Source organism: Trichechus manatus, unplaced genomic scaffold (genome assembly GCF_000243295.1).
Source record: "Trichechus manatus latirostris isolate Lorelei unplaced genomic scaffold, TriManLat1.0 scaffold00008, whole genome shotgun sequence".
In the NCBI taxonomy this organism is placed as follows: domain Eukaryota; kingdom Metazoa; phylum Chordata; class Mammalia; order Sirenia; family Trichechidae; genus Trichechus; species Trichechus manatus.
The window spans coordinates 7,194,775-7,206,451 of record NW_004443944.1 but is presented as its reverse complement, the minus strand read 5'-3'; the positions used below and the strand labels follow the sequence as shown (position 1 = coordinate 7,206,451).

Below are 11,677 nucleotides of genomic sequence, written 5' to 3'. Positions count from 1 at the left end.
GCAAATTAAAATTACACTTATATATATACCATTCTCACTTACTACATTGGCAGTATTTCAGAAAATTGACAAACACTGTTGGCAAAGTTGAGGGAAATAGACATTATTATGTATTGCAGATAGCAATGCGAAATGGTGCAACCATTATGGAGGAAAGCTTGGCAATGTCTAACGAAAGGAAATGTGCATATATGTGGACCTGGCAGTCTTACTAGTTATAGGAATTTATCCTCAAGAGTCACCTTCAACAGTATGAAAATCCATTTACTCAAAGTTATTCATTGTAGCATTATTTGTACATAAAATGTTAGAAGTAACCTAACGCCCATATATAGTAAATTTATTGAGAAAATTATGGTACATCCTCCCAGTGAATTTCTACAAAGGTATTAATAAAAGAATAAGAAAGAGATCTCTAACTGATATGGTGTGAAATCCATGATACATTGTCTAAAAAAGCCAAGTGCAAAGAATGTTTGAAAAAAATGAGAAATAAGAAAATTACACGTCTGACTTCTAGAGCTAATAGAGGAATTTAACAATATTGCAGGGTACAGATGAGCAAAGAAAAACCAGTTGGGTTTCTGTATACCAGCAAGGGGAAACCTGATAGGGAAACAATTCCATTTACAATAGCATCTAAGAGAATAAAATACCTAGGAATAAATTCAACCATGGACAGGGAGTACTTAAGCAATAAAAATTATAAAACACTGCTGAAAGTAATTAAAGAAGACTGAAATAAAATGTTTCATGTTCATGGATTGGAAGATTTCATGTTCTTAAGATGTCAGTACTACCCAGAGCGATCTATAAATTCAATGCATTCCCAATCAAAATTTTAACAGCCTTCTTTACAGAAATGGAAAAACCAATCCTCAACTTCATACAGAATGTTAAGAGGCCCTGAATAGCTGAAGCAATGTTGAAAGAGAAGCACAAAGTGGGAGGACTCACACATCCTGATTTTGAAACATACTCTATGGCCACAGTAATCAAAACAGCCTTGTACTGGTATAATAGACAAATAGACCAATGGAATAGAATTGAGAGTCCAGAAATAAGCCCCTACATCTGTAGTCAACTGATTTGTGGCAAGGGTACTAAGTCCGTTTGATGGGGAAACTAAAGTCTCTTCAATACATGGTGTTGGGAAAATTGGATTTCCACCTGCAGAAAAATGAAATAGGATCCATGCCTCACACCATACACAAAAACAAACTCCAAGTGGCCTAAGGATCTAAATGTGCTAACTAAAACCATAAAATTCTTAGAAGAACAAGCAGGGGCAGTTCTGTCGGGCCTAGCTTTTTACAATGGATTAACTAATGTAGGGTACTTCTAGTCAAATAATGCGTGCATTCTAAGTGGGCTCTGTCAATTGAATACACATTTCACCAAAGAGGACATTCCGATGGCCACCAAACACATGAAAAGATGTGCAGTGTCATTGGCCTTTAGAGAGATGCAAATCAAAACTGCAATGAGATACGATTTCTTTCTCACTATGATGGCTAAGATTAAAAACACAAAATAACAAATGTTAGTGAGGATGTTGTAAAATTGGTACCCTTATCCATTGCTGGTGGGATCCAAAATGGTATAGCTGTTGTGGAAAATAGCGTGCAGTTCCTCAAAAAACTAAAAATAGAACTATCATATACCCAGCAATTCCACTCCTAGGTATATTCCGAAAAGGTGTATACCAAAAGGTATATACAGAGACTTGTACACCAGCATTCATTGAAGCACTATTTGGACATAAAATGTTGGGAGTAACCTAAATGCTCATCAACAGATGAATGAATAAACAAAATGTACATATATACAATGAAATACTACTCATCCCTTAGGAGAAATGAGATCTTGATACATGCTACAGGATGTTTGAAAGTTGAAAACATTGTGCTGAGTGAAATAAGTCAGTCACAAAGGGACAAATATTGTATGACCTCACTTACATAAAAGGACAAGAAAAGACAAATGTATAGAGGCCAAAGTTTACTAGTGGTTACCAGGGGTGGGGAGAGAGGAAAAGGGAGGGTTAATAGTGATGGAAAAATCACATTGATGTAGAGTAGGTTTGCACAGCCGATTATTGTAATTGCTGTCAGTAAATTTTACACCTGTAAAAAGTTGAATTGGCAAAAGTTGTGTGATAGATACATTTACAATGACAAAAAAAGAGAAGTTGCTGAGGCTTCTTATGTACAGCCAAACTCCCCATGGGATTTGGTTCCCTGGTTTGGAGGTTTAGGGTTATGGCTTCATGGAACATCTCAGTGCATTGGCCTAATAACGGGTTTAGTGCTTCTGTTCTACCTCCTAGTTCGTTGCCTAGTGCCTGGGGTCTTAAAAGCTTGCAAGGGGGCATCCAAGGCACGATAATTGCTCTCTCTTCGCCTGGAGCAACAGAGGAAGAAAGAAGCAGGAATAGGAGGAGGATATAGAATGAGTGGCTAATTGCCTCCATGAACAACTGCCTCCTTTGCCATGAGACCAGAGGAAATGCATAGTACCCGGCCACCATTATTGAATATTTTGATGAAAGATTCCATAGAAGAATCCTTATCAAAAGGGGGACAATACAGAACAGCCTTTCAAATACTAATGGACTCCAGACATTCTGGTGCTGTGGAGGCTGGATGAAACCCTGAAACTATGACCCTGAGATAATCTTTAAACCTTAAGCCAAGAATATCCCCTGAAGTCTTCTTTTTTTTGGTGGAAAGCCAACATAATTATATATTTAACTAAAGCTTTTGGCATCCTTAAGAAGCTAAATGTGAAGCCACAGGAGAAACATGATTTCAGTATATTCAGGATATTTAAGACCACAAAAGACATTATTTTTTCAGCAACCAAAAGAAAAAAAAGTGATAGCCCTCAATAAATATGAAGTGAATATTACAATGAAGGTAGTTTGTATAAAAAAAATTAGAGATACTGTTACATCCCACATTTTCACTCTTAATTTTTTTTTTTTTTTTTAGTGTTTTATATAAAAGTTTACACAGCAAATTAGGTTCCCATTTCACTATTTGTATACAGATTGTTCTGTGACATTGGTTATAATCTTCAGAATGTGTCTGCGTTTTCATTATTTCCCTTCTGTTCTGTTTCCATTGATGTAGCTTCTCTTCCCCTGCTTGCCTTCTGATCTTTCCATTTGGATAAATGTTGACTGGTTGGTCTCATATAGTTGATTGCTTAAGGGAGCGCATTACTCATGGGGGAGATTGTTTATTTTATACAACAACTATCATTTGACTGAAAGGTGACCTCCAGGAGTAGACTCAGTGCCAAGTTCAAAGGGTATCTTAAGTCCAGAATCTCTGGGGTTCCTCTAGTCTCTATTGGTCCAGTAGGTCTAACCTTTATAGGAATTTGAATTTTGTTCTACATTTTTCTCCCCTTCTGTCTGGGACCTTCTGTTGTGTCCCTGGTAAGAATGGTTGGTAGCAGTAACTGGGCACCATCTAGTTCTTCTGGTCTCAGATTAAAAGTGGTCATGGTTTGTGTGGGCTATTAGTCCTGTAGACTAGTTGCTTCTTTAATTCTTTGGTTTCCTTCATTCTCTTGTTCCAGATGAGTAGAAACCAATAGTTATATCTTAGATAGCTGCCTGCAAGCTTTAAATACTCCAAGACGCTACTCACCAAACTAGGATGTAGAACATTATCTTTATGAACTATGTTATGCCCATTAACTAAGTTGTCCCCCGAGACTATGGTGCTAAGCCTTTTAACCCAGTGAACCAATCCATGAATTGTTTGGATATGTGTGGGAAGTCTCCATAACTGTGCACCCATGTGCTTTGTTATATATATATACACATATATATATATGTGGGTATATATGCAGCACACACAAACACGTATATACATATACCTACAGATACACCTATATATGCACGTGGATGTATGTACGTATGCCTTCCTGTACACATATGTGTGTACATATCTATGTAGCCACATATATACTTTTGGTTTGTTAATACTTTGTTGGAAAATTGTGTATGTTATGATAGCATTTACCGAAATTGGCCCTTTTTCTTGTGTACTTCTTAATGTTTTCACTTACCTTGGTCAAATTTTGTAGACTTCACCCATATTTGGTATTGCCTTTCCATCACCAAAAATAACATCTTGTTTTTCTGATCTCAGATCAGAAGGGGCCGTGGTTTGTGTGGGGTATTAGTCCTGTGGGCCAGTTTCTTCTCTGAGTCTTTGGTTTCCTTTACTCTCTTGTTCCAGATAAGTAGACACTTCTTAGTGTCTTCATTTATCTTGGTCAGATTTTGCAGATTTCACCAATATTTCGTATTGCCTTTCTGTCGCCCAAAATAGCAAATGTCTACTATTTAGAAAGTGCTTCCCTTCCCTCCCCCTCCCATCCCTTGTAATAATAATGGGACGAAGAAATATTTGTCCTTCTGTGATTGACTTATTTCACTAATAATAATGTCCTCCAGATTCATCTGTATTATGTTTCGTGGCTTGTTCATTATTCTGTATCTTTGTGTAGTATTCTGTTGTATCTATGTACCACAATTTGTTTATCCATTCATTTGTTGATGGACACTTAGGTGGTTTCCATCTTTTGCTGTTGTGAATAATGCTGCAATAAACGTAAGCGTGCATCTGTCTATTCGTGTTACTGCTCTGATATCTCTTGGATGTATACCGAGGTGTGGGATTGTTGGATGGTATTTCTATTTCTAGCTTTTTGAGGAAGTGCCATACTGTTTTCCATAGTGATTGTACCATTTTACAAACCCACCAGCAGTGTATAAGAGTTCTGATACCCCCACAACCTCACCAGCATTTGTTGTTTTCTGTTTTTTGATCACTGCCGTTTTTGCAGGGGTCAGACGGTATCTAATTGTATTTTTTTTTATTTTTTCTTTCTTTTAATTTTAATTATTTTGGTGGTGGTGTTGAGAATATTCACAGGAGAACATATGCCAATGCACCAGTTTCTGCATGTACAATTTAGTGATGTTGATTACATTCTTCTCACCCTACTTGATAGAGTTGTTCCTCCCTCATTAACATAGACTCACAGCCCTCTAAGGTTCCTATCTACTCTTTCAAGTTGCTGTTGTCAATTTGATCCCATATAGATAATTCTTAAAAGAACGTAATGCTCAAGGCCGACGTTTTTTACTAATTAAGCTAAACTATTGTTTGGTTTTAAGAGGACTTCAGGGGATATTTTTGATTTAAGGTTTAAAGATTACATCAGGGCAGTAATTTCAGGCTCCAGAAAGTCTAGAATCCATGTGGCTTAGTCATCTAGAGCTACTATAAAAGAAACAGCACAAGTGGATGGCTTTAACAAAGAGAAGTTTATTTCCTCACAGTAAAGTAGACTAAAAGTCCAAATGCAGGGCATCAGCTCCAGGGGAAGGCTTCCCCTCTCTGTAGGCCTTCTCATCAGTCTTCCCCTGGACTAGGAGCTTTTCCACTCGGGTACTCCGGGTCCAAAGGACGCAATCTGCTCCCGACACTGCTTTCTTGGTGGTATGAGGTCTCCTTGTCTCTTTGCTCGCTTCTCTCTTTTATATCTCAAGAGATTGCCTCAAGATACAATCCAGTCTTGCAGATCGAGTCCTGTCTCACTAACACAACTGCCACCCATCCTCCCTCATTAATATCATAGAGGCAGGATTTGCAACATATAGGAAAATCACACAGTACCATGAATCATGGCCCAGCTAAATTGATACACACATATTTGGAGGGGGGGGGGCATGATTCAGTCTGTGACACCATGAGAATTCGAAATTCTGTTCTCCATTTTCTCCTTTTCATCAGAATTCTTCTATGGAATTTTTTATCATAATGTCCCTAAATTTTCTTAAAACCAAACCACAATATAGCTTAACTAGTAAAACAATGTGTGCCTTGAGCATTATTCTCTTTTTAGAACTATCTATATGAGATCAGATTGACAAGGACAACTCAAAAGATTAGATGGGAACCTTAGGGAGCAGTGAGTTTATATTAATGAGGGAGGAACTCAGAAAAGGAGGTTGAGAATGGTTCCACAACTCGAAGAATTAATGTCACTGCATTGTACATGTAGAAACTGTTGAATTGGTGTATGTTCTGCTGAGTATATTCTCAGTAACAACAACAAAATGAATAAAAGTAAAAAGAAAAAATTAAATATCTGCTTGTTTCTTTTTACAGAAAGTAATACAGGATGGATAAACCAGAAAATAATGAGACTGATCTCCTAAGGGGTTTTGTATAGGATATTGCTGGAAGAATGTGGGAAGGAGAGACATTTTTCTGAGGTTACCTTTTGAATAGTTTTTCACATTTGGAACCATACAGGTGTTTGATGTACTCAAAGAAATGAAATTAATTCAACAAAGATAGGGAGAAAACCCTAAAATAGAATACAAAAAACAAATCTAAATATTTCAAATGAATAACATGACCACAGTGAACAGGGGGAGAACAACTCAATTAACCTCTGAACAGAGGACTTTGACCTTATATTCTGTCTAAAGCAGGGCTTAGCAGACTACAGCCGAAAGGTCAAATCTGGCCTGCCACCTATTTTTGTAAGTAAAATGTTCAGAACACAGCCACTCATTAATGTATTGTTTGTGGCCACTTTCATTCTGTTATGGCAGAGTTGAGTAGTTGGAACAGACCTTGTAGTCTGCAGAGCTTAAAATATTTACTGTTTGATCCTTTACAGAAAAAGTTGACCAACTCTGTTTATTGACCACCCCTTAAAAAAAAACCTATACATAAATCTTGAACTATATTTTGTATATTTGTTTTTTGTAGCTATATGGGTCAACTTTTCTTAAACCCTGTTCTTTGAATTTTAAAATTAAGTAAATGAATAAATATATTGATGTTGGGAGGCAGATTTCTCACTATTGGAGAAGTGAGATACAAATATGGAATGGGGAAGGCCAGAAACAACCTGGATTTAGATTTGAACAGGAGGTGTCAGAATAGACTCGGGTTTTAAAGTATTTGGAGATGCACACACAAACACACAGACAGACATATACCTATCCACACAACACACACACCCCAGGTGAATATGAATAACTTCTGTATAAATACAACCGGATGGTGCCATTAAGGAACCCTGATGGCACAACAGTTAAGTGTTCGGCTGCTAACCGAAAGGTCAAGAGTTCGGCCCACCCAGTGGCTCTGCAGGAGAAAAGACTTAGAGATCTGCTCCCATAAAGATTACAGCACAGGAAACCTTATAGGGCGGTTCTGCTCTGTCACATGGCAACACTATGAGTTGAAATCGACTTGATGGCACCTAACAGTATGGTGCCATTAAGTGTTCTGATTGTGATAATTGTACTGTGGTTGATGTAAGTAAATACAGTTGTTCTTTAGAAATACAGTTGTTCTTATTCAGGGGTAAGAGGCCACAATGTAAAACAGAGTTCCCCAAAGTGGCCTCTGTAAATCTAAATGATCTTTAGTGAAATGACACTTTTGCTTGTACAGGATTAGAATTATAGTGAATTTATGTGATTTCCTTTAACAAGGGTGATAACTGTCATGAGCCTGCAGGTCCCATGTTTAACTCAGAATAGACACAAAAGAGATTCTTTCTCCCACTAAAATCCTTCTCAGAGACGCAGAGTGTAACAGACTGCAGTCTGAATGACTTGGTGCGCTTGTAGGTAAGCCCAAGGGAAGACAGCAACAAATCACAGGGGATCAAAAAATCAAGACTGAGAGTTCAGCTCTCAAAACTCTGGAGTTACCACACGGTCTCACAGGAGATAACTGGCCAGAAATAGAAGCAAACCCTAGTTAGGTTACTCAGAGAACCTACATAAATAAAGTAAACTTGGGGAGCCTCTGAGAGAGCCCCCAGAGCCCGCTGAGAGACTCAGACATGGCAAGGCTGCCAAGCCCCCGGACCTGAGCACGTTTGAGCAGCTCAGCCCCAGTGTCTTAGTTATCTAGTGCTGCTATAACAGAAACACCACAAGTGGATGGTTTTAACGAAGAGAAGTTTATTTTCTCACAGTCAAAGTAGGCTAAAAGTCCAAATTCAGGGGAAGGCTTTTTCTCTCTGTTGGCCGTCTCATCAGTGTTCCCCCGGACTAGGAGCTTCTCTGCACAGGGACCCCGGTCCAAAGGACGCACTCTGCTCCCGACACTGCTTTCTTGATGGTATGAGGTCCCCCTGTCTCACTGCTCACTTCTCTTTAATATCTCAAGACATTGCCTCAGGATACAATCCAATCTTGTAGACTGAGTCCTGCCTTACTAACACAACTGCCACCCATCCTCCCTCATTAGCATCGTAGAGGCAGGATTTACAATTTATAGGAAAACCACAGAATACCAGGAATCGTGGCCTGGCCAAATTGAAACACACATTTTTTGGGGGACATAATTCAATCCACGACACCCAGTATACTGCCAGTATAGCCCAGCAGTCCCAGCCCAAGCAAGCGAAGTGCAAACAGATTGTCAGAAACTAAAACAAAGATCACAGAGGGTTAACAAATAAAATAACTGAGTAGGTATTTGTTTCTGAGTAAGCAACTGTAATTCAGATTTATTTCATATACAGTCTCTATAACCATTTTTGCATATTGTGGTGAAATGAGTTCCTTTATGTGGCCTTTTGGCTTGGTCCTTGGAAAAACACCTTGAGAGATTGTCCCCCTAAACTCTGAAGAGTGACCTTTGCCCTAGTTTTCTACCCTAGAGGGTTTGTTACCTTTCCTGGGTAAGCTGTAAATAACTTGGTTTTGATACTTACGGTTTGGTCATGGGCTGCAGCCTGCTCTGTGATTGGTGTGCACCTGCAGGGATTGGTCAGTCAACTGGAGAAAGGTAGTGTGTGGCATACTGAGAGGGGATTGTTCGGCTTATGGCCCTCGTGGGGGCCATGCCTTGAAAGTGACAAGAAGTTGGTGTATATAAGCAGCTAGCCCCACAGAGGATTTTTGAGACAGAAAAGCAGGAAGGGAGGCAGCAGTAAGAAGCAGAAGGAAAAAAAAAAAAGAAGCAAAAAGCAGCAGAGAGAGAGAGGAGACAAGGAACCTCCTAAGAGAGCTGTAACGGGGATCAAGGGCTATAACACTGAAGATAGCGAGAGGCCAGGAAGCGGCCCACTGGCAGAGTCTGCAAGTTCAGGACGGGCCCAGCGGCAGAGCTGGTGGTCTCAGATGGCAGGCCGAGAAGAATGTGTCCTGAGGGGTTCAGGAGTGTACCCTGAGGGTTGAGAAGGGCCTGTCCTGAGGTGGTTGAGAGAAGCCTGTCTTCAGGGCACCAAGAGCATGCGTCTCCTCAGGGGGCTGAAAGAAGGCCTGCAGAGTTTAGAGGAGCTGAGAGAGCTGTCCTGCACTTATGAGAGTAAACTGCCTGCGTGCTTCCTGATCCTCATCCTGAGCTGTGGCCTGTTGATCCTGATCCCGAGTTGTACCCTCTTCCTTAATAAACCATTTAACTGTAAGTTCTTTGTGGCCATTGCAACGGATTATTGAACCCGGAAGAGAGGCAGAGTGCCGTGGGGAGTACGGCTGGTGTCAGAATTGGGGAAAATGTTGGAAGGTGAAAGTATGTCTGACCTCCACCTCATGGGAATCAGCTTTGGGCTGCTCCTGGTCATTATCCCCCCGAGGTGGGCAGGTTTAGACACTACTAAATGCCATTTTTACACATCGACTGTCTCCGACATTTGAAAGCTTGCCAGACTGAGTGACTTTTTATGCCTGTCAGTCCCTTTTTATAGTAAGAAAAATCATGGAGCTTTCCACATAGGTCGTAGAAATGTTATTTCCAAGTATTGGCAGAGGTTATGGACAGTATATATCAATGTGAGTGCCTAGGGCTTATAGGATTTTAGTAGAAGAAAAAGGTGAGCTATAATAAAAGTGTTTACAAGGCAGAATAGTGTCTGATGCTTATTTGAGAAGTTCCTGTTTAGGCTGACATGTTAAAGAGGTTTTTGTCGTGGATGTCTGTGTCACAATACCCAAAACCACTGCCATTGCGTCGATTCTGACTCATGGCGACCCTTTAGGACAAAGTAGAACTGCCCGATAAGGTTTCCAAGGCTGGAAGTCTTTGTAGAAGCAGACTGCCACATCTTTCATGGAGTGGCTAGTGGGTTTGAACTGCTGGCACTTGGGTTAGCAGCCGAGCACTTTAACCATTGTGCCACCAAGGCTCCTTCTGGATTGCAATAGAAAGTGTATTTGTAAAACTGGAATATAAATGAATTATTGGTAGGAAACAAATTGTGTTGTAGATATTGTCAGCTACAAGTGTGGCAATGAGATTGTTGTTAAGTGCCGTCTAGTTGATTCCAATCCATGCTAACTCCATGTTGCCAAGTAGAACTGCTCTGTAAGGTTTTCAAGGCTGTGACCTTTCAGAAGCAGATTGCCAGGCCCGTCTTCTGAACCGCCAACCTTTCAACCGGTAGTCGAGTACTTAATGGTGCCACCCAGGGACTCCAGCAATGAGATACTGTCTGTCATAAGAGAAGGAGAAGAGCCCAGGAGCCCACTTATGGCTACTCTAACGGAAACCTTTCTCTCTTCAGCAGAACCGAAGCCAGAACTCCACCCCTGCTCCTCCTGCCTTCTGGCTGTCTCCTGTCAGCGATTCCTCAGCCAACACGTGCTTCCCATCTTCCCAGGTTTCTGTGCGGAACATCACTTCCACCCAGGGCATTCCAGCCCAGGGCATCAGAAGCAGCCAGAGCGGCAGGATTCTGATCAGAGCTGCTGGAGGGAAAACACAGAAGGTCAAGAGAGAGAAGAAGTCTCCAGACCCTTGTGTGGGAGGAGAGGGGAGAGAGGGACTTCCAGGGCGTTCTCCATCCCACCCCAAACACAGTCAGCAAGCTCTAGAGAAGGCAACACAGAGGTAGGAGTGGAGCTCAACTCAGCCCAAAGGGTAAAGTCTGTGGAAAGAAGTCAAGGGTTGAAGGAATTAGAAACCTCAAGATTTGGAGCAGTCAGCTCTAGAGAGGATGAACCAGACTGTGGCATGAAGTCAGACTTCATCACACACCAGAGGTCCCTCTTACAGGAGAAGCCCTATGTTTGTAGTGAGTGTGGCCAAAGTTTTCACCAGAAATCACTTTTTTTTATTCACTGGAGGACACACTCAGTGGAGCAGCCTTATGTGTGCAGTGAGTGTGGCCAGGGATTTACCCAGAAATCAGTCCTCCTCATGCACCAGAGGACACACTCAGGGCAGAAGCCACATGTGTGCAAGGAGTGTGGGCGAGGGTTTAGCAACAAATATAATCTTATCAGGCACCAGAGTACACACTCTGGTGAAAAACCTTACTTGTGCCTGGAGTGCGGGCGAGGCTTTAACCAGAAATCAACTCTAATCAGCCACCAGAGGACACACTCAGGGGAGAAACCCTACATGTGCCTGCAGTGTGGGCGGGGCTTTAACTGGAAATCATGCCTCCTTATACACCAGAGTACACACTCCGGGGAGAAGCCTTATGTGTGCAAGGCGTGTGGCCGAGGGTTTAAACAGAAATCAAACCTCCTTAAGCACTGGAGGACACACTCAGGGGAGAAGCCACATGTGTGCAAGGAGTGTGGGCGAGGCTTTAACAGCAAATCAAATCTCATCAGACACCAGAGGACACACTCAGGTGAGAAACCTTACGTGTGCCTGGAGTGTGG

The 11,677-nt window shown here is 41.1% G+C and overlaps 1 protein-coding gene across 1 annotated transcript in view; it reads left to right on the top strand.

The window, feature by feature from the left end:
• The window catches only part of LOC105756792 (zinc finger protein 343-like), a gene marked incomplete at its 5' end in the record, with an annotated part of 20,339 nt that overhangs the window by 7,384 nt on the left and 1,278 nt on the right, over positions 1-11,677 (top strand). Inside the window, one exon of the mRNA XM_012558474.2 lies at positions 10,573-11,646. Coding sequence (XP_012413928.2) covers positions 10,573-11,646 — 1,074 coding nt within the window. The remainder of the gene's footprint in view (positions 1-10,572; positions 11,647-11,677) is intronic.